The sequence below is a fragment of the Capra hircus genome, chromosome 8 (genome assembly GCF_001704415.2).
Source record: "Capra hircus breed San Clemente chromosome 8, ASM170441v1, whole genome shotgun sequence".
Taxonomy (NCBI): Eukaryota; Metazoa; Chordata; class Mammalia; order Artiodactyla; family Bovidae; genus Capra; species Capra hircus.
In genome coordinates, this window is record NC_030815.1 from 10,575,239 (window position 1) to 10,601,890 (window position 26,652).

A 26,652-nucleotide genomic window follows, 5' to 3' on the forward strand; every position below is an offset into this window, starting at 1 on the left:
GACTGGGGCGATTTTCCTTGCTGCTTATGTTAAATCAGATCAATCAGAATAACTCTCATCCTCAAGGAAAGGATACTGCAGGGTGGAGGCTGCAATTGATTTGGAAAGGAAAAATGATTAATGTGTAGGCATAGGGAAGAGAAAAATATGAGCGCCCCAGTTCACATACAACCGAAGTTTAAATGAAAGGTGCAAATAGTACGTGTCTATTTATGAGGGCGGAGACTGTCATAAATAGCTCTCTGATGGCAAATTAGTTTCACTTCTGGTTGTGTAAATGTGGCTTTATGACAGTGGCCACAAAGGACTCTCTCCCCCAGCTGGTTCAACATACCTCGACCAAGGCAAAGACGTTGCCACTGTCTTTGTGGAATCTTGGAGCTGTAGCATGCAAAGTGACATCTGGTAAGTTGTTTTTCTTATGCAATTTATGCTATAACTTATAATTGATTAAAAAATAGCTTTAGAGAAAAATGGAGATGATGGTAGTTTCCACAGAATTCACAACCAACTTCCTCTCTCATCTTACATTAGTAAAGGTACATTTTTTATAATTAATGAACCGACATTTGTAGTAGTGGTATTAACTACAAGAAGAAGAGTGAAAAGAAAAGAGTTAGTCGCTCAGTCGTGTTTGACTCTTTGTGACCCCATGGACTGTAACCCACCAGGCTCCTCTGTCCATGGAATTCTCCAGATAAGAATACTGGACTGGGTACACATTCCCTTCTCCAGGGATCGAACTGGGGTCTCCTGCAGTAGCAGGCAGGTTCTTTACTGTCTGAGCCACCAGGGAACCCTAAAGGTTATCCTTTATTCAGATTTTCTTAGCTGTTATCTAATGTCTTTTTCTGTTTTAGAACCCTATCTAGGGGAGGGGGATTTGGGAGAGAATGGATACATGTGTATGTATGGCTGAGTCCCTTCGCTGTTCACCTGAAACCATCACAACATTGTCAGTTGGCTATACCCCAATACAAAGTGTTTTTGGTGGTTTTTTTTTTAAAAATAATCCTATCCAGAACACCATATTACATTTAGTTGTCATGTCTCTTCTTGGCTGTGATCTTGTGTTTGATGACTTTGACAGTTTTGCGGAATCCTGGTCAGCTCTTCTGTAGGATCCACAATGAGACTGGAGTTGCGGGTTTAGGGTGGAAGATCAGAGAGTTAAAGGTCATTCTCATCCCGTCACATCACAGGTACATATCATCAAGATGATTTATGACAGTTGTTGTTGACCTTGGTCATCTGGCCCAGGGAGTATTTGCAAAGTCTTTCTACTGTAAAGCGACTCTTTTCCCCCTTCTTTCCATCCTGTCCCCCTTGGAAGGGAGTTACTCTGTGAGGCCCATGCCCAAGGAGAGGGGGATTAAGTTCCCTTTCCTTCAGGGTGAAGCATCTTTAGAAATTGTTTGGAATTTTTCTGTGTGGGAGATTCATTTTTTCTCCTTCTCGTGATTTTCCTAAAGTCAGTTATTTCTTGAGGGAAAGTGATTTTTACTTAAGTGAATTTTACAGCTACGTAAAGGCCAATGACAGAGAGGCAATGGCACCCCACTCCAGTACTCTTGCCTGGAAAATACCATGGATGGAGGAGCCTGGTGAGCTGCAGTCCATGGGGTCACTAAGAGTCAGACACAACTGAGTGACTTCACTTTCACTTTTCACTTTCATGCACTGGAGAGGGAAATGGCAACCCACTCCAGAGTTCTTGCCTGGAGAATCCCAGGGACGGGGGAGCCTGGTGAGCTGCCGTCTATGGGGTCGCACAGAGTCGGGCACGACTGAAGCGACTTAGCAGCAGCAGCAGCAGCAGCAAAGGCCAATGAACTAGAAATCTGAAGAACTGGGGCTTAGTTTGAATTTTTTAACAGTGTGATCTCAGGCAAGTCATCAATCCTTCTTCCCCAAAGAAAACTTGTGTTCCAGGCACCACTAATATTAAATACATCAGTACAAAACTAATACTGAGTTTAGTATTAACGTCATCTTATGCCTCATTAACTTTGGCAAGCGTGGGTGAGCAATATGAAAGGATTCGAGTTCATTTCCGTAAAATCTGATAAAGTATGCAATGAAAATATCTGCTTACTTTACTTATCTAGTCACCTGGGGGAGAAGGACTGAAAAAAGTCACGCCTCCTCTGCTGAACCTACCTCTGGCAGCCGTGCTCCTAATGTTGCACACAGTAGCTGATGCATTAATGCTGAAAACATAACTCTTTTCCTCTGGGGGTTTGATGGCCCTTGTTTCACTTTTGCTTCTAAGCTAACGTGTTTAAATTGTCCCTTCAGAGTGTACCCAGTTTGGAAGAGCCGTGCAATGTCCAATAAACTGGTTAGGAAATTCTGCCAACACCAAAAGTATTTAAGCATTAAAAAAAAAGAGAGAGAGAGGAAATAAATCCACAACATTCCATTTTTAAGAATCTGCTCCTTGCTCTTATTTCATTCTTCAATTACCTCCCTGTGGGAGGGGACAAGACGCTACCAAGGGCATAGAACCCTGAAGATGCTTCGTCAGTGGGAACAAGAATGGGGGTCAGTTTATCAGTTATGGTGGCATCTGTTCCCCCTACCCAAAAAAGTTGACTTTGCCCAGGTAAATATTAGTACTGGTTTCTTGTTAAGCTATCTTCACCAAATATTATGAAAGTCAATAACATTTGTACAGGTGCATAAGCGTCTGTGGGGCTTCCCAGGTGGCTCAGGAGTAAAGACTCTGCCTGTCGATGCAGGAGACGCAGGTTCAATCCTTGGGTCAGAAAGATCCCCCGGAGAAGTAAATGGCAACACACTCCAGTACTCTTGCCTGGCAAATCACACGGATAGAGGAGCCTGGCGGGCTACAGTCCATGGACTGAAAGAGAGTCAGGCACGTAAGTGTCTGTAGACCAGCTTTGCCTCAGTGTCACATACAGCCCTCGCAATGAACTCCAGACGTTAAGTATTTTGCTATTCTCATCTTATATGTGGATAAACTGAGACTCGGAGAGGTTAAATGCTTTGTTTAGTGTCACACTGCAGTACCAGAGCAGGATCCCCAAATCCAGGCATTCTGACTCCAAATCCTGAGTACTTTCCCCATGGCGTCCCTCACAGTCGGGAACATAAGCCTGGGTGTGCAGACACCTTGCCCATTTTCTTTCCTCATGTGTCCCCAGGATCTAGAACCATGTCTGGCACATGGTAAACACTTAACAAATGTTTGCTGAACGAATGAATATAATTTCTGCCATTATTAATTTTACCATCCAAGAACATGTTTAAGAGATACACGTCATTCAACACATATTTACTCAGCGCTCACTATGTACTGAGCACTTCCCACATTTATTAAAAGTAGGGAAGAAACCAAGGTTAATGATCAAAATGCCCCTTCAAGGAACTTTGCTAATTTAAGTGTTTTAATTTTTCCTATTAGCGCAGCCTTGAGGGAGGGGGAGGGCTGGGGTCAGGGACTGGAAATGAAATGAAAACAAGAATCATGTCAGGGGAGGTTAATGATGTAAAGCAAGGGAGGGTGGGACGAGACTCAGACTAAAGGAGAAGGGACTTAGACGTTTGTAATTCTTAATAAACACATTAAATTCTGCTCTGGACACAGACTGAAGGCAGATAAATGAACTACTCACCCGCTTCCACACACACACATAATCACGCATCCTCATGTGCATACACCACCCCCGCCCCCAACAACGCTCCTGGCAGCCTGGCTTGTTTTATTCTGAGGGCACTAGCTTCAGTTGGTGTCCTTAAGCCCAATTTCATCAAGCTACCACTCTCCCCCTACTCAACAGCCTGCACTCCCCAAATGCCTCCTCGTGCATTAAAGGGAACCCCTCATTTGTGCTCACCATTCTCTCCATCTCTTACTCTGAAGCTCCAGAGATGGTTTAAATAGTACCAGTTAGAGGTTTTATGGTAGAATGATGAGAACACTGAACTTGGACTCACTGTCTGACCTTGAACAGATCCCTTCCCCTCTCAAGGCCTCAGTGTCCACATCTGTAGAAGGGGCTCTGCTGCTGCTACTGCTGCTAAGTCACTTCAGTCATGTCTGACTCTGGGCGACCCCACAGATGGCAGCCCACCAGGCTCCCCTGTCCCTGGGATTCTCCAGGCAAGAACAGTGGAGTGGGTTGCCATTTCCTTCTCCAATGCATGAAAGTGAAAAGTGAAAGGGAAGTCACTCAGTCGTGTCCGACTCTTAGCAACCCCATGGACTGCAGCCCACCAGGCTCCTCCATCCATGGGATTTTCCAGGCAGGAGTACTGGAGTGGGGTGCCATTGCCTTCTCCAAAAGAACATTATTTCATTCCACTCTAGGAAGCTCTTCTAGGACAGGAGTGACCACTGCCTTGGTGTCACCTCTGTTAGGTTCTCTTAAGAAAAAGACAGTAAGCAAATACAAAAAGAGGAAAGGGAGAGTGAGCAAAGCCAGAAAAACTGTCAAAAGTCACAATTATTTGACAGGAAACTGGTTCTGTGCAGCCTTCCCACATCTAGTTAAATATGCAGAGTCCCTTTTAAAAGATGCTATTCTTAGGTTCTCTGCACATGAATGTAAATAAGGACTCAAATCAAAACTTAAACGCTAACCGCACAGCTGAAATACAAGCGAAATAAACCACGTATCAAAACCTTGCCCCTGTGAGCCATACGTGTGGACGTTTTCAGCTGCTTCTCTGCAGAAACAGTTTTCACAAAACACACTCCGGTTGCTGCCTCTTTTGGGGAGAAAGTGGAGCCCAGCATAATTTGAGGAAGGACTCTGGGTCTTTTGCTCTTTAAAATGAACCTGAAATCACCGAATTATCAATTGTGTTCCTTTTGACTGTCGTTATTGTTTGTTCAGTTGCTCAGTCGTGTCCGACTCTCTTGCGACCCCATGAACTGCAGCCTGCCAGGCTCCTCTGTCCATGGGATTTCCCAGCCAAGAACACTGGAGTGGGTTGCCATTTCCTTCTCCAGGGGATCTTCCCGACCCAGGGATCGAACCCATGTCCCCTGCATTGGCAGGTGGGGAAGCCTGATCCATCTTCCGTATTTGTTCCTGGCACTGGCCAGCACAACCAGGCGAAGGTCTACAGTGGATCTGTACGCCGGGAGGACCGTACATTTGTCCTCTCCAAAGCCCACTGTGATACGACGTTTAATATTTTGTGTGTATGACTATAGCTCATGGAGCTGCCATCTTCAGAAAACAACAGATATCTTTCCAGGGGGCAATTCCTAGTTTTGCTTCTAAAGCTATTGTTTGCTGCTGCTGCTACTGCTAAGTCGCTTCAGTCGTGTCCGACTCTGTGCGACCCCATAGACGGCAGCCCACCAGGCTCCCCTGTCCCTGGGATTCTCCAGGCAAGAACACTGGAGTGGGTTGCCATTTCCTTCTCCAATGCATGAAAGTGAAAAGTGAAAGTGAAGTCGCTCAGTTGCGTCCGACTCTTCGCGACCCCCTAGACTGTAGCCTACCAGGCTCCTCCGTCCATGGGATTTTCAAGGCAAGAGTGCTGGAGTGAGGTGCCATTGCCTTCTCTGAAGCTATTGTTAGGCACTATCATATTTTTTCTCCTAACTTGCCTAGGTTTTGCCAAGGCTTAGCATTTCCAACCAGGAAACTCTCATGAATTTTAGTAACCTTGTAGAGCCCTCCCACCACCAGCTTTACTGATGAACACTTCAAGCAAGAACACAGTGTCTTGGGATCTGAAGAAGCCTTAAAGCCCGTCTAGTTCAATGCTGTTATTAGGTGATCATGACAGTGAAGATTTAGATAGACACTTCTAGGAGCAGAAAATTCATTACTAAGGGAGCTCATTCCATTTTGGACAACTCTGAATATAAGAGAAATGTTCAGCAAAAATGTCCTTTCTTATACTGTCCACCTAGTGGATCTAGTTGCCCCCTCTTGGCACCACTGGAAACAGGCATTATCTCGCTATTATATTCAACTCTAAGGTTAAGTATTTGAAGACCACACGAAGTCCTCTCCACATCTTCTGCTTCAGCCCATGTCTTCCTTCCCTCAAGCTAAACATTCCCAGTTCCTACGGAGCAGTCCTAACAAAAACGAATTTGAGTGGCTTCCCTGGTGGTCCAGTGGTTAAGAATTTGCCTTGCAATGCAGGGGACATGAGTTCGACACTTGGTTGGGGAACCAAGATCTCTCGTGCCGTGGAGGAGCTAAGCCTGAGCACCCCAACTAGAGAATTTGTGCGCTGCAACAGAAACTCCCACATGACGCAAATGAAGATCCTGCAGCTTCAACAAAGACCCCATGCAGCCAAATACACAAATATTTAAAAACAGATTCAGTGTTTAAACACCCTTGGCAGTGGAATCTCATCAAAAGCTTCCCAGCCCCTGTAATTAATTAATTCAGCACTATGATTGATCATTGCCTTTCACGATCGAACTACAACGTTGAAACAAATGCAGCCGTGACCTCGCATAGCTCAGACATAAAGAAAGAATCACAAGCGTACAATTCAGGTGTGCTCGGACCAGCGGTGGCACAAGAGGGGAATGAATGGGAACCAGGACACAGCTACACAGAGGAAATGTGCAAACGAGATGCTGAAGAAAGAGTAGGAATTCTCCAGGAAGAAGAGGCGAGCACGTTTCTTCTTGACTCCCCCGCCTTGGAGGACTGTAAGGAGTTTGGGGTGGTCTGAGCCCAGGTGAGGAATGGAGAGATGAGGACCCTCCTAGCAAAGGCTCAGGAGCGTGTACGTAGCAGAGCTCACACCACATTCACCAACACCCACCAGGAACAGAAACCGTTAGTTCTGTTGATGCCCGTGAGCTGAACTAAGTGTAAGTGGCTCTTTTGACTGAGGCGCTGCGATTTCCGTTTGGGAGTGATAGATAAACGAACCACAGTCTCCCTGACTAACGGCCGTGTGTCTACTGGGGGTTGACAGGGCAGTTGAGCTTTTGCATATTTCAGAAAGGCCGGTGACTCTCTGCTTTTGAATTATGCAGCTAAGTAGTCCAATCAGCAGCATCAGAAATGGAGAGGAAGCACGTGGGGTGCCCCGCCTTGTGTGCCCCGGATCCTCCCTGATCTGTGGAGGCAGAAACCCTCCAGGGCATCAGCACCCGCTCTTCTGAGGCTTTGTGGATCCAGTTCTCCCTCTGTGTTCAGTCCCTGTCTCCCAGGACTGGAGACAGGTTGGATCCAATACTTTTTTTTTTGGAGGTGCCTCCCCCACCCCCACAGATGCCCCATGAGGCAGAGCTGACATAACCCCCAATCGGGGTGTCTCCCTGATTGCAGTGCTGGGTGGGTGGTGAGGAAGGCCCAGAGAACCGAACAGCTATTGCATCTCTTCTTCCCCATTCAGCATCCTCCAGAGCAACTCCAGGGGACCCCAGGAATATCAAATGTTCCACCCATCTCCCCGATACTTGCTGAGACCCGCTGGGGCTCAGGGTCACTGTGGCCCAGGGGTTCCGGGCTTACCTCACGGGGGCGCTGATGTCTCCCAAAACAGCAAAGCTGTATAACTTCACCTTCAAGGCTCTCTGGTCCTTAGAGGATTATTGTCTTTTCAGACTGAGCTGCCTTCAAGATCTCAGGTCATTTCAGTTTAAAGGTCAATGGATAAAAAACGGTGGGGATCTATGTGTATGTCTGGCTGAACCATTTTGCTGTGCAGTAGAACTAACAACACTGTAAAGCAATGATACTCCAATAAAAATTAACAACGAAAAAAATAAATTCCAAGAATTTCTTTTAAAAATCTGCTATATACATTCATGTGTAGTTTTTTTGGGTGGACACAGCTGTCAACTCTTTGGTATAAATACTGTATTCGTGACTGCCAGATCAATGCTGAGTATGTTCAGTACTGTAACAAGTTGATAAACAGTCTTCCAACAGTGGTATTATTTAGCACCATTAGCAATAAATAGTCATTTCTTTTGCTCAAAAAAAAAATTCTATGGATTCAACTATTGCTGAAAATCAATAGTCAAACATGGACTTTTGCCATATTTTAACCAGCACACAGTGGACAGCTGTTATAAAGGATTCAAAGATAAGGTAGAATAGCCACTGCCCTTTAGAAGCTTGGAATCTAATTGGGGAGAAAAAGCATAAGCAAAATTACATGTTCTTTTTAGTTTTTGTTTTGTATTTATACTTTCTGCCGTCTACTCCCCCCTACCCCCACCCTGTACTTTGTATTTTTCAGGCTGATGCTCTAAGTGGACAAAGGCAGGTGGTTACATAACAGGAAATGGCAGAAACTGAAGATTTTCTGGTTCAGGAGCTACATCCAGGTAACATCCCTTCACTATCCCCTGATGAAGTGAGCAAGAACTATTTACCATTATACATATATGTGTGTGTGTGCCAAGTCGCTTCAGTCATGTCCAACTCTTTGTGACCCCATGGACTGTAACCCACCAGGCTCCTCTGTCCATGGGATTTCCCAGGCAGGAATACTGGAATGGGTTGTCATTTCCACCTCCAGAGGATCTTCCTGACCCAAGGATCGGTCCAAATCGCATCTCCTGCACTGCAGGCGGATTCTTTACCACTATGCCATTGGAGAAGCCCTGAGCAATAACTATTTACCATTATAACCGAGGGCAAAGGGGTTGGGACCGTATTAAACTATCATCATTTTTCGCTGCTCTTTATTGAGAAGCTGCTTTCTCACAACATATTTTAACAGTGGATGAATATCAATTATTTCAATAACAACTAAAAGAGCCTATTAATAATCTAGTGGGTTATCTGACCAGAAATTCAACTTGTGCCCCCCCACCGTCCTTTAAAAGTTCAAATAAATAAAATTCAAAAATAAAGAAATAAAAGAAGGTTCCAGGAAACCATCTTGGATTTTCCGAGGGCAGCCTGCTCTCAGAATGGAGAAGGTAAGCCCCTGGAATCATTTTGCGTGCTTTCTGAAGGTGAGCTGTAGGGTGAACCACACTGGAGTCCCTGAGGGTGGCCTCCCTTCCTTGAAGGCTGGGTGGAGGATCCCCAGAGACAAGGAGGGAACCTCCCCTGGGAAGATGCAGCGAAGTAACCCCTGGGGTGTATCACACCCTTTGTGTTTTGAGAACTGAAGAGGAAAAATTTTCTTACCCCTGGGGATGAATTCCCTTAGCAGCAAGGGTCCGTGGGGGGTAGTGCTGGTATCTGAGACATGGCTGGGCAAGCAAACTGAGAGAATTGCAACTTTAGGGCCCCCTTGGGAGAGGTTCGTCCTGAAGGTGTGGGGCGTCCTGCTGGGAAAATCTGTGGCAGGTTCCCTCAAGGATCTGATCAAAGCGCCTATACTGAGATGGTTGCCACAAGCGACACCTTGTGGCAGTAAGGAGCAACAGCAGCAGAGGCTGGGTAGACTTCTTGGGACCGCCCCACCCAGCCCTCTGCCCTTTCCTCCAATGTTGTCTAGTCCATAAGTTCTGTCCGACTATTTTGTGACCCCATGGACTGTAGCCTGCTAGGCTCCTCTATCCACGGGATTTTCCCAGGCAAGAATATTGGAGTGGGTTGCCAATAAATCAGTGTAATATAGTGGAAAAGGGAAGAGAGTGCCTGAACAATTGCAGGGAAGATAAGAGGAATGGCCGGTTCACACCCATTCATTCTGGTTACAATTTAGTATGAAACCGGTTGGGAAGATCCCTTGGAGGAGGGCATGGCAACCCACTCCAGTATTCTTGCCTGGAGAATCCCATGGACAGAGGAGCCTGGTGGGCTACAGTCTGTAGGTCACAGTTGGACACCACTGAAGCGACTCACCATGCATGCACTATGATTAAGTGTTTTAAATTCCAGATGAACTACTTTCTCCCTTCCACCTGTTTTTTTCATTTTAGATATTAAAGGCAAAGTGTAAAACCGTGCTGTTTTACCTGACTTCTCAGTGTTTGCTTTAGTTGAGAAATAAGTTTCCAAACTTTGATCAGACTAATTGCCACTCCTTACAAAGTTGAAATAAAGGCCAGGATAAGACTGTACTAAGGCTGTACTAAGGATAAGACTGATAAAGGCTGTACTAAGACTCTTTTATGCTTGTGGCTAAGATCCTCTGCAAACATTGTTTAAACAAAAGAGTTCCTGAGTTCCAGGGTCAAGATCAAGGCCCTCCATCCTTTTACTCTTTCCACAGGCAGGTGTGAAAACATTCTGGAATTCCAAGACACTGTTTATAATATGTTCTAAAGTGTTCTTCAGCAAGCCACTGGCCTAGCGGCTAGAGTAGTTATTTTTTTAGTAGTTAAAAATTATCTGCTTTATTTTGGTAAAACTTTTTGGTAGATTTTCTAGGATTTTACTTGATAGCTTTAATCATAACATATTTAAAACTCTGCTTTTCTTTTTTAAGCTCTGGGATGAATAAAATAGAAGAATAAACTATAAAACATCTTCCAGAATATTAAACCATAATAGATAATAATTAAAAGTAATAAGACTGTAATTGTGCCTCGAAAACCACTGGACTCGTGGTGTCCATTCTTGGCTTCTAGTTACTGCTGTATCATTCGCTAGCTCTGCACCCATACGACAAGTCTCTTGATTTCTCTCCATCTGAAGCCATACATATTGTACATTGCTTTCCAGCTCATAAATCCCATGATTCTGTCACCTCCTTGTTATCAATATCAAAGTTCAAAAGTTTAACCCACAGTGGATTTCCTTACTTAAGCTAAATTACTGAAGTTAGATATTGATATTTGCTTATTATAATCAAATACTTTGGGGACTTCAGAAAACTTTAACTGCTTCCATTTTAAAAAAGCTTTTAATTTTATATGGAGTATAGTTGATTAAAAACGTTGTGATCGTTTCAGGTGTACAACAAGGAGATTCAGTTGTGCCTACACACATGTCCTTTTCCAAAATTTTTTCCCATTTAGGTTGGTACAGAGTATTGATCAGACTTCCCTGTGCTATACAGTAGGTTCCTATTAGTTATCCATTATAAAAAATTTTATTGGAGTGTACTGCTTTACGATATGAGTTAGTTTCTACTGTATAGCAGAGAATCAGCCATACGTGTACATATATCCCCTCTTTTAGGATTTCCTTCCCTTTGAGGCCATCACAGAGCATTGAGCAGAGCTCCTTGAGCTATCCAGTAGATCCTTGTTATCCACTTTAAATTCAGCAGTGTGTACCTGTCCAGCCCAAACTCCCTAGCTAGTGGCATATATTTTTCTTCTTCTCTGCCCCTTTCTCTCTAGCTCTAGCCACCGAGCCAGCAACCACTTGGTGTTTAGTTCTAAGGCAGTCCTTAAACTGAGCCAGGATAAAGTCTTTGCGTGGAGCATACTTGTAAGGTTAGAATGTCTGAGATAGAAGGGTCTACGGACAAGCTCTTTCAACTCCCTGTCACTGCGTGAGCAGGAGGGGGCCAAGATTCAGGCCTTGGCAGACAGCTCACCCTGCGCTGCAGTACTCTGGGGTGTGAGCTGGCTCCAGAACGCTGTGGAATTTGTGCAGGAAGATGCCAGACTGAGGCTGCCTGAGCTGTCTGGGAGACTCGGGCCTGGAGCCCGGTGCGGGAGGCTGGGCCTCCTGCTCAGGTCACCATCCTGGGTCCCTGAGCGAGGCGCGCTTTCTGTGGTTCTTGAGGGAAGATGACCTCCCAGTGTCACGCTCAGTGTGGGGGCCTCATGCCCTTATATGAGCTTAGAGAGTTATGACTCCTGGGGTCAACTGTTTTTCCAGGTCACCTCACGGCCATTTGCCTAAGGTTTATACCACCCCCAGGAGTGCTGGCTTAGGCCATTTCCAACAGTCTTGACCCCAAAGACCCCCCACTACTGTCCCTTTTTCACCAGGTGAATCCTGCCAGGGGGATGTTTTCTAAAACCCATCCAGGGACTTCTCTGGTGGGCCAGTGATTAAGAATCCACCTTCCAAGGCACGGGATGTGGATCTGACTCCTGCTTGGGGAACCAAGTTCCAACATGCCGTGGGGCAATTAAGACTACGTGCCGCAACTACTGAGCCTGAGCACCACAATGAAAGATCCCACACACCACAACAAGGACCCAATGCAGCCAAATGAATTCTTTTTTTTAAAAAAGTTCAAATACTACATATGATTTTAATGTATATTTAACTATGTTGCAAGGGTGCTCAGTATTTCCTTATATTTCATATTTAATTATTATAGCTTAAAGAATAAACATGTAACCAAGACCCAGCACAATTAAAAAAAAAACAAACCATCTAAACACACTGTTTTGGTTTTCAGTTAAACCCTTTCCTGAGGATTAAGGAGCCTCCCAGTCCTTCACTTTGTAACCAACAGAAACCACTGAAGTAATTCAACCTCTGCAGGACTACAAAGATTTGCTTCTTGGCCAATTTTTTCCTTGCCTATGTATGGAAGCAGCTACTAACATCTTTGAGGGAGGAAGGAGGAAAAAGCCTCATCCCCCAATTTAATCTCTGAGGGACATCCGCTTGGAGGGCACCCTCCACTGCTCTTGTATTCTTTCTATTTTTGTCAACTGACTGATTGAACAGAAGAAGAAATTGAGGCTCAGGGAGAAGAAGGAATTTGCTTTGGTCACATGGCCCATTCTGTTCTCTCCTTCTGCTCCTGATCAATTTCCCGGGTTGCAAAGATCTCCCTAAGGCCTTTCTCCACCCCACACTGAGCCATCTCAGGCTTCCCTCTACATTTTCGGCACTTGGTGAAGAATATCCAGCCATCTTGGCTTGCCAGGATTCACAAACGGGAACTTTTCATGTCATCTTGACTTATCTTCTGGGGAGATAGGTTGGGCTGCATTTTGGAACTAGATGCAAAGTCCCGGGATTCTGGGAATTGGGAATCAGACTGGAATGACCCAACAGGGCTGCTTCTGAAATGAGCTCACAAACAACCAGGGCTGGCAGGGATCCTTCTAGCCTCTTGGGATTTGTTTATCGGTAGAAGTCAGGCAAAAATAGTGACCCCTGAACAACACAGGGATGAGAGTGACGACCCCCTTCACAGTCGAAAATCTGCATATAAGTGGACTGTGTTTTTGGTCTACGGTACACCATGCCCTCAAGACCTATAATTTTATATGTAATCTTATGTAACTTCTGTTTATCTCTAGTGGATGGTGATATATTTAAAGAACCAATGAGAAAAAGAAGACGATCCGATCGAGACCAGAGGTTTCGAGCATTTCCCTCTGTGGAACAAAGCGCCCTCAAGGAATGTAAGTGTCCTGAAAATGCTCTATCGCGCGTTTAATGCAGCTCTGTTCTTTCCCAGGTGTGCTAACATCCTCAAAAGGAGAGAAGGGTACTTGGAGAAGCAGAAGCAGGGTGGAACATCTTTGAATGATCTTGATCCCATGAAAGGAGGCCTCAGGACTTCCCTGGTGGTCCAATGGTTAAGATTCTGAGCTCCCAGTGCAGAGGGCCCAGGTTTGAGCCTTGGTCGGGGAACTAGATCCCACATACTGCAACCAAGAGTTTGCATGCTGCAGCTAGAGCCAAATAAATAAATATTTTATTTAAAAAAAGGAGGTCTCCTAGTCTCTTCAGAAATACTGTGATCTGACAGTTTATCTCTTAAGATCTGGATAGAAGGCTTGTTACAAAAATAATCTCTTCCTGATTAACACTGTGAAAATGATTGGTTTGGTGCCTTTGTGGTTATTTATAGGATGTCCTGGGCTTCCCTGGTGGCTAAGATGGTAAAGCGTCTGCCTGCAATGTGGGAGACCCGGGTTCGATTCCTGGCTCGGGAAGATCCCCTGGAGAAGGAAATGGCACTCCAACACTCTTGCCTGGAAAATCCCATGGATGGAGGAGCCTGATAGGATGTCCTTGCAGTTTTCTTCTATTTATGACCACAGGAGAGAAGACTGAAGAGGGGCTGTAGCCCATGGTGAAGTGGACGGTGACTTGTGTTACCTTGTGCTTCAGAGCTGCCTGGCTCCTTGGGGGGCTCTCGTCATCACTGATTGCTCTCTCCCACGATCTGTGACCTCTCCCATCAGATAACTTGCTCTTTCGTTTAACTGGCTTTTCATTTCATCCCCCACCCCCACCTTTTCTGCCGTATTAAGCAGATTCGCCCTGTGCGGGCCAACTGCTTGATCTCTGCCAGGTATTAATATACTTGATCACTTAGTCGCGTCCGACTCTTTGCGACCCCATGGACTGCAGCGCACCAGGCTCCTCTGTCCATGGGGATTCTCCAGGCAAGAAGAGTGGGTTGCCATGCCCTCTCCTCCAGGGGATCTTCCTGACCCAGGGATCGAACCCAGGTCTCCCGCATTGCAGGTGGATTCTTTATTGTCTGAGTGACCAGGGAAGCCTGCCAGGTATTAATACATCCCTGCTAATACATCTGTATTGATTCCAGATGAGAAACTGGAGTCTCGGACCAGAAGAGTTTTGAGCAACACTTACCAGAAACTTATTCAGTCTGTGTTCCTGGATGACAGCATCCCCAACAGCGTCAAGTACCTCATGTGAGTCTGGCATCAGCTACCGTCAGATCTTCCTTGGATGTCTTTCCTTAGGTGGTGGTAGATGCTTTTCTGCAATAATGAAAGAGAATTCCTGGTTAGGAACTAAGCAAAGAAAGCCAGAAAGTTCTGTTGCTATGGGCCATTTCTGTTAACACTGGTAGTTGCCACACTGCGCTGTCCCCATTGCTAGGTAATCTGCTAAAGATTTTGGAAACGGAAAGTGAAAGTGCTTTACATTCATACATCAGATTCCATTTAACTGTCCCAAAACTCCTAACAAAGTAGAAGCTATGATTATCACTCATTCTCCCAAAATTGAGGCTCAAAGAGTCCAAGACATCGACCAAAGTCACACTGCTGATGAGTTAAAGGGGTGGAATCTAGCCCAGGCTGTGGGACTCTGAGCCTGTGCTGTCAAAGGTCCTGTCCAGCTGCCTTGAAAGATTTAAGTGGGGTTAAGGCTACATCTCCTGCCCAGTAAGACCCTCAGGGTTGCTCCTAATAATACTTCCCACCACTGTATAAAGTTCATGTCTAAGATCAAGACTGTGTAATTTTCATGGAAGATAAACAAGGTCACATCTATACAGACATCGTAGAGTTTGTGTAGAATTATCATTTCTTCTTCTTGTGTGCTCAATCGTGTCCTCCTCTTTGTTGTGGCACCTGGGCTGTAGCCCGCCAGGCTCCTCTCTCCATGGGATATCCCAGGCAAGAATCCTGGAGTGGGTTGCCATTTTCAACTCAAGGGGATCTTCCCGACCCAGGGATTGAACCCATGTCTCTTGCCTCTCTCCCATTGGCAGGCGGATTTTTACTATTGTGCTACCTGGAAGAATTATCATTGCCAAATATTTTTGCATGTTCTTTTTTTGAATAAAAGGTTTTTTTTTCTGTGCTGAGTCTTGGTTGCAGCACAAGGGCCCCTGGTCGTGGCACGAGGCTTCTCTAGTTGCAGCACATATGTTTCTCTAGTTGCGCCACGCGGGCTCCGTTGCCTCTGAGCACGTGGGGACTGGGTTCCCCGACCAGACCAGGGATCCAGCCCACACCCCCCGCATTGGAAGGTGGATTCTTAACCACCCACTTAGGGAAATCCCTTTTTGCATTATCTCATTTGGTCCTCCGGACAACTCTGTATAGTAAACAGGGCTGAATATTCTCCTTTGACCAAAGAGACTGCAGAGAGGGCTCAGAAAGATGGGGTGACTTGACCAGGATTGTTTGCTCTATGGTCTCCCAACCTTGCTTTGATGACCTTGACAATGAGCGTTTTAAAACTGATCTAGAAACAGGCTTCTTGCCTTGATTGAAAAACCATCATTGGACCCCATCTACATTGGATTATTCGGAAGCACTGGGGCCGGGAAGAGCTCCCTGATCAATGCCATCATTCGGCAAGCCATGTTCCTACCTGTATCGAGAGAAAGTATATGCACGTCCTGTATCGTTCAAGTGAGCTCGGGCTGCTGTGAGCAGTATGAGGCCAAAATCCACCTTCTCTCTGACCAGGTGAGAGCTGCCTGCCTCCCTCCTTCCTTCTCCTCTCCCTCCCTGTTATCTCTCTCTCTTCCTCCTTTCTCCCTCCTTCCTCCGCCCCGTCCTTCCTTCACCCCCTCTCCCTCCCCGCCTTCCTTCCTTCCCATTCTCCCTCTTTTCCTCTCTCTCCACCCTTTCTTCTCCCTTCCTGCTCTGTCTTCCCTCTTCCTTTTCTTCCTTTCCTTCTTTCTCTCTTACAGATTCACATTATATTCCTTGTCAACACAGCTCACATCTTTGTTAAACGAAAAGAACGTAGGCCATACACAATGAGAAAGCCCAGAAGAACGGGATGGGGGCTCTAGCTTGGGTGCTGCCTCAGGTGGTTATGGGACTTTGGGCAAGACGTTTTCCTCTTTGGGTTCCTGTTTCCTCACTGACCAAATAAGCGGGTTGGGTTGGATGATACCTGCCTGGATTAGATGATCTTAGATTTCCTGGAGTCCCCCTGCCCCCCAACAGGCTCAGTGGACTTTGTCAATGTCTGCTGAATCTGTGTCATGGTGGGGGGGTGGGCTTGGCCCCACTCTGTCTTGGCAGGAGTGGAAGGAGGAGCTGAAGAACCTGACCACACTCCTGCACAGGACGGAGGGGCTGGGCGAAGAGGAGGATGCATGGGACAGGGGCGACGCGGCGGAGGAAGCTGTTTGGAAGCTGCAGATGTTTTATGGAAATGGAGCGGAAGAAAAGAGCTATGAGGAGTTACTAAGGGCCAAGCCCAGAGGAAAGATTCCCACCTCCAGAGTCATCTCCCTCAAGGCAGAAGAGGTAGCTTCAAAATGTTTCTCTTGATGTTATCATGAGCCTCAAGGGTAACAACTGAATCCATTTAGGGGATTTGTGCAAGGCACAGGTTCTCTCTCTCCCTCTCTTTTCATTTTTATTTGTTTCCTTAGTTTTGGCGGTGCTGGTCTTCGCTGCTGTGCGGGCTTTTCTCCAGCTGTGGCAGGCGGGGGCCACTCTCCAGGCGTGGTGCTCAGGCTTCTCACTGTGGCAGCCTCTCCTGCTGCAGGAGCACAGACTCAACAGTTGTGGCACTCAGGCTTAGTCCTGAGGCGTGCGGCATATCTTCCCGGATCGGGGACTGAAGCCAGAGCTCCTGCACTGGCAGGTGACTCTTTATCACTGAGCCACCAAGGACACCCCCCACCTCCGCTTTTAAAAAATATTTTTATTTACTCTTTTATTTGGCTGCACTGGGTTTTAGTTGCAGCACACAAGATCTTTGATCTTCAGCGCTGCAGGTGGGATCTTTAGTTGCTGCATGTGGGATCTAGCTCCCTGAACAGGGATTAAACTCAGGCCCCCTGCACTGGGAGTGCAGGGTCTTAGCCACTGGACTAGCAGGGAGGTCCCAAGGCGCAATGTTTCATTGGAAATAAGTTGGTACCAAAATCAGAAGTAGCCAGGATTTTTAATTTGCAGCCAATTTTTCGTGTCTGAGGGGGGAGCTTTTGTGCACAGGAAAGATTGTTTATAGTTACTTGAGGATTAATTAAGGATGTGCTTTGCAGCAAATAATTAAAAAAAAAAACACCCAAGTTTATAACAGCTTAAACAAATTGGGATTTATCCATTTTCTCACATAAGAAGTCTGGGGCCAGTTGGGTTTGTGGGTTGGTTCAGCGGCTCAACGACGTCAAGATCAACAGACCTCTGGTCCCCTGACCGTCTACATCCAGTTGCCTCATTGCCACACAATGGCTACTGAAGGGCTGACCTTCGCAGCTAGCTTCATGGAAGGGACAGATGGCTAAACAGGGAGTACCAACCACATCTCCTCTTTTATTGGGAAGTAAAATCTTTCCTAGAAACACACCCAGCAAATTTCCATGTAGATTTTCTTGGTCAGTACTGAGCCATGTGGGTTTTCTGAGCTGAAAGGGAGTCTTGGGAAACAAGAAGCCGACTTGTGGTTGGCTGAGACCAGTCTCAACCCACTGCCTTGCCAAATATACAAACAGTCAGGATGCCACTAGCATGGCTGAAGGGCAGGGTGGATATTAGATAAGCAACTAGTAGAACCAGGCTCTCCTCACTTTTATGATCAACATGTTTTAAAAAAACTTAAAATTCAATTTTAAATTAAACCAAAATACATGTGGAACTAATATGCAATTTGCTTACGTTGCATACTAAAAACACCTAGTTTTTCTTGCATCTTAAAATTCACCTTTAAAATATTGTTATTCTATTTGTAAATCTGGTGCTTTCTATATAAAGTAAGAACAATTACTTACACCAGTTCTAAAACTTAATGTCCAATTATCTCCTAAGTTTAATATAGAAAAGCCTCCTTTAAAAGTTAATACTACTTACACAATTAATCAACATTCCTTAGCCTTAGAGTTCAAATTTAGCATATTTGTTTCTCTCAAAAAATTTGAACTACTTGACCAGACATACTTAGATGTCAAATGACTTCAACCTTTCAAGGCACTTAACTTTTATATATCTAGAAAATCAAACAAAGGTTAGTAGCCCCTTTCTTATGTTTAAATGAAGAGTCACTCAATCATGTCCAACTCTTTGCGGCCCCATGGACAACAGCCTGCCAGGCTCCTCTGCCCATGGGATTCTCCAGGCAAGAATACTGGAGTGGGTTGCCATTCCCTTCTCCAGGGGATCTTCCCAATCCAGGGAGGGATCAAACCCAGGTCTCCTGCATTGCAGGCCATTCTTTACCTTCTGAGCCACCAGAGATGCCCATAATTAAAACTAATTAATGGGTAAGCAACCATGTCCTCCTGTGTAGCACAGGGCACTATAGTCAATATCCTGTGAGGAGCCACAGTGGGAAAGAACATGGTAAACAGTACATATATGTATGACTGAGTCACTAGTAGAAACCAAACACAGCATTGTAAACCAACTATACTTCAATAAAATTAAAAAAGGACAACGCCCCCCCCCCAAACTTTAATTATCTTCCCAATATCCAAAATACAGACAGAGCAGGTCCAAAGAAACACAATGACGGCAAAACTGGTTACTTTATCTGAACACATACGACCTACACCAAGGTGTCAAGGTAATATTCATTTCCTCACTATTCTGCACTTAGAAATATTCCTTCCCAGCATGACGAATTCACCCATTTGAAACAAGATGAATGGAATCAGCATCTCCAGGAGTGAGGGCACAAATTCAGACTTTGGGGCATGGATTCTATTCAGGGGAGAGGGAATCGGAGTTTACTTCCTAGGATGGTTTGTCTCCACTAGTTTATTAAGTGGTATGTGCAGGCTAAGTTTGGAGAAGGCAATGGCACCCCACTCCAGTGCTCTTGCCTGGAGAATCCCAGGGACGGGGGAGTCTGGTGAGATGCTGTCTATGGGGTCGCACAGAGTCGGACACGACTGAAGCGACTTAGCAGCAGCAGCAGCAGCAGCAGGCTAAGTTGCTTCAGTCATGTCTGACTCTGCGACGACATGGACTGTAGCCCGCCAGGCTCCCCCATCCCTGGGATTCTCCAGGCAAGAATACTGGAGTGGGTTGCCATGCCCTCCTCCAGGGGATCTTCCCAGCCCAGGGAGTGGACCCACGTCTCTTACGTCCCTTGCATTGATAGGCAGGTTCTTTACCACTGTCGCCCCCTGGGAAGCCCCGTTTATTGACGGGAGCCCTCTTCTTGCAGAAAGCCCACACTTTTTTAAGCCCCTTGCTTTTTCTTTTCTGTTGCCCTTATCATAGCTTGTTTTTTTAATCAAAATATCTTAAAGAACTTTTATCATCTCTTCATTCACAATTTTGCATTATTTGATTAGAACCGCAATCTTTTAAACAAATTTTTGTGGACGTGGGCCATTTTTAAAGTCTTTATTGCATATGTTACAATATATTTTCTGTTTTTTGTTTTTTTGACTGTGAGGCATGTGGGATCATAGCTCCCTGACCAGAAATTGAATCCATGCCCCCTGTATTGGAAGACAAAGTCTTAACCACTGGACGACCAGGGAAGTCCCTTGATGATATCTCTTATTTCCTACCCAGATAGCAACACATTCTCTGACTTGATCTCAACTCTCTTAAGAATTTGTCTTTCTTTCAGGGCCATTCTGTAGATACTTATTAACGGTGACTGCACTACATCGCAAACCTTCTGTCCTCTGAATTATCCCAGTAGAGATTCGCTGCTGCACAGAGTTGCCGGCATGAATGTGTTTAGGGAAAAAGAGCAGGCTGAGAATGATTCTTCATCTCACTCACCATCGTTAAAATAGCATGGAAATGCCGGTCTGTCCATATATTCTTTTGAACTTGGAAGATAAATTTTTTTAATTTTTACTTTATTTTGCTTTACAATAATGTATTGGTTTTGCCATACATTGACATGAATCAGCCACGGATGTACATGAGTTCCCAATCCTTACCCCTCTCCCACCTCCCACCCCATATCATCTCTCTGGATCATCCCCGTGCACCAGCCCCAAGCCTCCTGTATCCTGTATAGAACCTAGCGATTCATTTCTTACCTGATAGTATACGTGTTTCAATGCCATTCTCCCAAATCATCCCACCCTCTCCCTCTCCCACAGAGTCTAAAAGTCTGTTCTATACATCTGTGTCTCTTTTGCTGTCTCGCATACAGGGTCATCATTACCATCTTTCTAAATTCCATATATATGTGTTAGTATACTGTATTGGTGTTTTTCTTTCTGGCTCACTTCACTCTGTAGAATAGACTCCAGTTCATCAAACGGTTTTAAAAATTTATCTTCCAAGTTCTGAAGATAAATTTTTAAAACCGTTTGAAGATCAACTTCAGACCAGTTTTCAACTTAGAAAGTATGGTCACCATCTCACGATCGATTTTCCACAGTCAGGGCTTTCTGGTCGTAGAAATGTTCACATTAGTTCAAAGATCCTCTCTCTCTCACACACAGATTTAGACTAGTGCAGATGATTTCCACTGATTTCAGAACTGGAATGGAATTTAGACGGTAAAACATCCCCCAGTGAAGCTGTGACTTTCCTCAAGCCCTGCTCTCACTGCCTGTATTTTCTCCATCTGTCAGTGGTAGTTGCTCAGTTGTGCCCCACTTTTTGCGACCCCATGGACTGTAGCTCGCCAGGCCCCTCTGTCCATGCGATTCTCCAGGCAAGAATATTGGAGTGGGTTGTCATTTCCTTCTCCAGGAGATCTTCCCAACCCAGGGACAGAACCTGGATTTTCTGCATTGCAGGCGGATTCTTTGCCATCTGAGCCAGCAGGGAAGCCCATAGGAGCTTGAATTTCCTGATCTCCCAGTGTTCTTTGTAGTTCTGAGCCTAGACCCTTCCAGGTAGGACCTCAGGCCTCCTGGGGCCTGTCACCCAGTACCGCGTCTCACATGACGCAGTGGACCTCTGCTGAACCCGAGTCATAAGCCCATCTAGGGCAGAGGTGCTGGAGACCGTCTCGTGTACCTGACCTTGTCCTTCTTCCTTAGGCAGGGGAGCTGTCTGTCAAGCTGGACCCCTACATCCGGACCCAGAGGAGAGACTGGGATGGTGGATCTGCTGAGATACACATCTGGCCCTTGATCAAACTGGTGGAAGTGACCCTTCCCAAATCAGAGCTGATTCCAGAAGGGGTTGTGCTGGTGGACATTCCAGGCACAGGCGACTTCAATAGCAAGAGGGACGAGATGTGGAAAAAGGTGATTCTCTTCCACAGGGCTTCACTCCCTCTCTCTCCATCCCCAAGTTCTCTGTAAAGCAGCAAAGGGTGTTCCACTTTCCGCTTAATGGATTTTATGAGCTCGAGAGAGTTAAATTCTCCCACGTTCTAAGTCTCAGGGCAATGGTAGGATATGGGTGGCAAGGGACACCGGGGAGGGAGGAATCACGAGATGGGCCTGGGAGCTGGAGCTAAACTGTGGTACATGAGAAGGGCCAGCAACAGAGGGGCCCGAGAGTGAGCAGGGGAGACAAGGTCAGAGTGAGACAGGGAGGGCAACATTTGGGTCCAAAGCAGAGAAGCCAATAGCCACGCACCAAGGAACCACAAGGCTGCTCCTGGCTTTGGCTGTAAGGAGTTGTTGGTAAGTTGCTAAGTCATGTTGGACTCTTTGTGACCTGTGGACTGTAGCCCACCAGGCTCCTCTCTTATGGGATTTCCCAGGCAAGAATACTGGAGCCGGTTGCCATTTCCTCCTCCAGGGGATCTTCCCAACCCAGGCATTGAACGCACACCTCCTGCATCGGCAGACAGATTCTTTACCACTGAGCCACCTGGGAAGCCCTTGGGCAAGGTGGGGTGGGCTTTAATACCATGCCTCCTGGGGAAGCTCCAAGGGGGTGAGTGACAGAGAAAGAAAGGCAGAAGCTCAGGCTGCAGGATTGTGGGGGGCGGGAGCACGGGGCACAGGACAGAGCTGGAAGGGGCTGGGAGGGTCATCAGAGGTCCATGAGTCATTAGCAGCGCAGAGGCTGCCAAAAATCTCTCTGCTGGACTGCTGCTTCCCTGGTGTATGTAGACTTTAAATTCCCCAGATTTGTGCTAAATGAATGACTGTGGGCCAGGGGAGCTTTACAGCTGTGGTTTTCCATAAAGATCGGGATGGCAGCTTACAGATAAGCAGCCTGTGCCCTGACTTTACAGCTAAGGAAAGGAAGGCTCAGAGACGGGAAGTCCTTTGCCCAAAACCACACAGCTACCGAGTGGCAGAATTTAAACCGGAGAGCAGAATCCTGCCTTCTCAGCTGAGGCTCTGTCTCTCAACCTCCAGAAAGCCCCCTAACAATTCTCTTTTTTTTTTAAATTTATTTATGTTTGGCTGCGCTGGGTCTTTGCTGTTGGGTACAGGCTTTCTCTAGCAGTGGTGAGCAGGGGCTAGTCGATAGTTGCAGCGTGTCGGCCTCTCACTGCACTGGCTTCTCTTGTTGGAGAGCTCGGGCTTTCGGTAGCTGCCCAGGCTTCAGTAGGGCTTCATGCACGGGCTTCAGTAGCTGCAACACCCAGCCTCATTAGCTGTGGACCCTAGAGGGGGCAGGCTTCAGTAGCGGTGGTGCACGGGCTTAGCTGCGCCGTGGTGTGTGGGATCTTCCTGGATCCGGGATGGAACCCATGTCTCCTGAACTGGCAGGCGGATTCTTCAGCACTGAGCCACCTGGGAAGCTTCCCTAATAGTTCTTTAAGGTGGAGGCAGTCTCCCAGTGTCCTTCATCCTTGGTGGCCTGCTCAGGCCTGGCCAGGAGAGCCTTTGTTCCTGCAGGGTTTCAGGTCTCGGGGTGGAATCCGCCACCTCCTCGAGTTCCAGGCGAGCGTGGGGAGTGACAGCCTCGGGGGGTGGCCGGCCTCTGGCACAGGATGGAGCCGTGGCCGCTGCCAGTTCAGACACACTGGGAAGCTTATCAAAGGCCACTCAGAACAGAGGAGCCAGCAGACCTGGCTCAGAACCCGGGCTCTGAGGAGGTTGGGCTGAAGCGAAGCGATGGTTCCCAGCTTGCTCTGCTTGGCAACAGCTCCCCCACATTCTTGTGGTTTTGTGATATCCTCTCAGGAAAAGTTACTAGACTCCCCTCCATCCAGGGAGGACAGAATTCAACCCCCTCCCCTACCCCCCCAGCTGCCAGCAGTGCCCTCCCTAAACTAAAACCATTAACTCAAATTCCCCTGTGCTGCCACCTAAGTGTCACCTGACCTCTCAGAGGCCCATTCTCACTGCAAGGAGGGAGGTGAGTGGGGGCCATCCCACCCCCTCCCAGTTCCAGAGGCTCTCGTCTTATAGATTGGCCTTTTCTGGCAGGGCCTGAAATTCAACCACTGCAACTTTTATGATCGAGGTCCTCTTTTGTTTGGCTTCCCTGCTGGCTCAGAGAGTAAAGAATCTGCCTGCCATGCAGGAGACCTGGGTTAGATCCCTGGGTTGGGAAGATCCCCTGGAGAAGGAAATGGCAACCCACTTCAGTATTCTTGCCTGGGAAATCCCATGGACAGAGGAGCCTGGAGAGTTATGCAGTCCATAGGGTTGCAGAGAATTGGACATGACTGAGCAACTAAACAACAATAATAACAGCAATTCACCAGGGCCAGGGGGATGCAAGTGACGAGACCCCGCCCTGGAGGAGGAGCTGGCAGGCTTCATCTTCCACAAGCGATAGAATTGTTGGAAGCTTCCCTGAATTGGTTATAACTTGGGAAGTGGGAGGGAGAGATGGGTTTTATTTTCCTGCCTGAATTTGAGTCCATCCATGTAGGGGAGGAGCTTCAGGACCCAGATTTGTGTGCCCTTAAGTCAGTCCTCTGCCTCGTGGGGTCTACTATGTACCTTTTCTATAAAACAATGAAATCTGTTTGACTCTTGAGATGATTGCTTTCAAAACAATGATCCATGAAGCCAAGAGGTTCATGGGCAGAGGATGGGGGGTGCAGAGAAGATGGGGGCTCCAAACCCTCCACTTCAAATTCAACTAAAGCTGTTCTACTTAAAAAAAATCAAGTTGGACCATTGGAGTTCTTCCTAAGATTTCATTTGAGATCCACTACTAAAAATAAGTTTGAACCCCTCTGCTCTACACCATGGTTTCTTAGCCCCAGCTCTTCTGACTTGGGGGTGGAGAGGGCAGAGAAATTCCTTGCTCTAGGGGCCCAACCTAGGCATTATGGGATGCTTACAGCATCTGTGGCCTCTGCGCACTAGCGTCCCCTCCAGTCTGAATAGTTAGAAATGTCTCCCGGCATTGTCAAAGGTCCACTAGTTAAGAACCAGTGGCACAGAGCAAATAATGATTTAGTGAGCAACTCACAAACTTGTCACACCTATATGTGCAAAGTGTTATTCTGAGGAACCATAAAACAAATTCAATCCTGGAGTTGGACCAGTTTTCCATTTATATGGAGAGAGGAGATGGGTAAAACAATGCAGTCCGAGAAATGTCACAATTGCTTGTTGTATATCTGATAAAGCAATACGTATGCTATCAAATCATTAAGTTACAATTTCATGTTCAATTCAATCATATGGGTTTCTGGCTCCCTGCTGCCACCTTGTGGTCATGCTCTGCATATGCAGGGCAAGCCAGACATCAAAATAATGCTCTGCAGTGACAGCTTTGGGATAAACGCATGACCAGGACTAGTTCCAGAAAAACAAGACTTCTCCCTAGAGGACAGCTTAGCAAATCAAGCTAGTGAGGGATCTGGGACTGAAGGTCTGATTTCTTGAATTCTATCAATGACTGATGCCACAAACATCTATGAGGCTTCTAGTATGGGCAAGGTACTGTGTTTGAGGTGCTACGGATTCCAAGCTGAATGATGTGGCCTCTTCCCATCTGGCACCTTGCAGTCTGGGTGGGGAGTGGGTGAGGGGTGCAGAGTGCCAACCTTGTACAGTATAGTAGCTGTACAGTAGCTCTGCCTGAGAAGCACCAGGGCAGGTAAGTACAGGTGCTATGGGATGCAGAGATGGGGTGACCAACCTAGCCTCAGGTGGCCCTTGGTGATCTCAGAGGGCAAACGGGGGTCAAGTAGAGGTTGTGGCAAGAGCAAAGACCCCAAGATAGATGCGCAGCTTACACCCATGGATGTGCAAGAAGCTCACGTGGCTGCTGCATAGAGAGTGTACTGGCGGGGGTTGGTGAGAGATGGGGCTGGACAGAGAGCTGGGGCAGAGCCCAGAGGACGGACACGACACATGAAGGAAACACGTCCAGTATTCTTTTCTGGAGACTCCCGTGGACAGAGAAGCCTGGCAGGCTCCAGTCCATGGGGTCACAAAGAGTTGGGCAACTGAGCGGCTAACATGCTACAACCGAGGCACCATGTATGCTCTTTAGCACGCTGTGGTCGTGTTTCACAGACCATCGACAAGTGCTCCGTGATCTGGGTGATCAGTGACATTGAAAGGATTTCTGGAGGGAGAGCCCACGAGGACCTTCTGAACGAGAGCATGAAAGCCTGCCAGAGAGGGTTCTGCAGGGACCTGGCCCTGGTGGTCACCAAGGCCGACAAGCTCCACCTGCCGGAATACCTGAGGTACCGCTCTGGGCGTGCAGGGACGCGGGCTTCCCTCTGTGGGTCCCAGGCGTAACGACAGAGCTTTGACTCATGGGCATTGTGGATACAGGCAAGTGACCATTGGTGATGAAAGAGATGCCTGGGTGACTTCTGGGCCATCGGGTGGGTTGTCCTGAGAATCTTCCAGAGCAGCTGCTTAACGCCCAAGAGGCTGAATTCTGCATAGCTCCAGGGACGCCACTCATGGGTCTGAGAGGCAAACAGCAGCTCCTGGTGTTTCACAGTGTGATGGACCTGCCTGCCGCCACGGATGGGGGAAGCGTAGGTGCCCCACAGCTAGGAGACACTTCCTATAACACTGTCTGGGTGGTGCAGCTTTGAATTGTTAGATTCTGTTTATTTAGGCCACCACAGTACTGAGTAGAGTTTCCTGTGTTAGATAGTAGGTTCTCACGAGCTATGTATTTTATATGTAGGTATATATATGTGAATCGCAGTCTCCCTGTTCATCCCACTTCCCCATTCCCTGCTTAAAGTCCAGACATTTGTTCTCTCTGTCTGTATCTATTTCCGCTTTGCAAATAGGTTCATCAGTACCATTTTTTCTATTTGTTTTTCTCTTTCTGACTTGCTTCACACTCTGTATGATTCTCTCTAAAATGTCCATCAACAGAGGTCTGCACCTTGACTGGGATAGGGGTGGGGA

At 46.7% G+C, this 26,652-nt stretch overlaps 1 protein-coding gene across 4 annotated transcripts in view; it reads left to right on the forward strand.

Annotated features, from left to right (window-relative positions):
• NUGGC (nuclear GTPase, germinal center associated) overlaps positions 244-26,652 on the forward strand; it is a 49,081-nt gene continuing 22,672 nt past the window's right edge. Inside the window, exons 1-9 of one of the 4 annotated variants that reach the window (XM_018051872.1) lie at positions 244-405; positions 1,091-1,202; positions 8,206-8,293; positions 13,091-13,195; positions 14,353-14,461; positions 15,751-15,973; positions 16,541-16,768; positions 21,433-21,642; positions 25,789-25,964. In XM_018051872.1, the coding sequence (XP_017907361.1) occupies positions 8,251-8,293; positions 13,091-13,195; positions 14,353-14,461; positions 15,751-15,973; positions 16,541-16,768; positions 21,433-21,642; positions 25,789-25,964 (1,094 nt within the window). In that variant the 5' untranslated portion in view covers positions 244-405; positions 1,091-1,202; positions 8,206-8,250. The remainder of the gene's footprint in view (positions 406-1,090; positions 1,203-8,205; positions 8,294-13,090; positions 13,196-14,352; positions 14,462-15,750; positions 15,974-16,540; positions 16,769-21,432; positions 21,643-25,788; positions 25,965-26,652) is intronic. The other 3 variants (XM_018051869.1, XM_018051871.1, XM_013965840.2) reach the window with 3 other exon arrangements.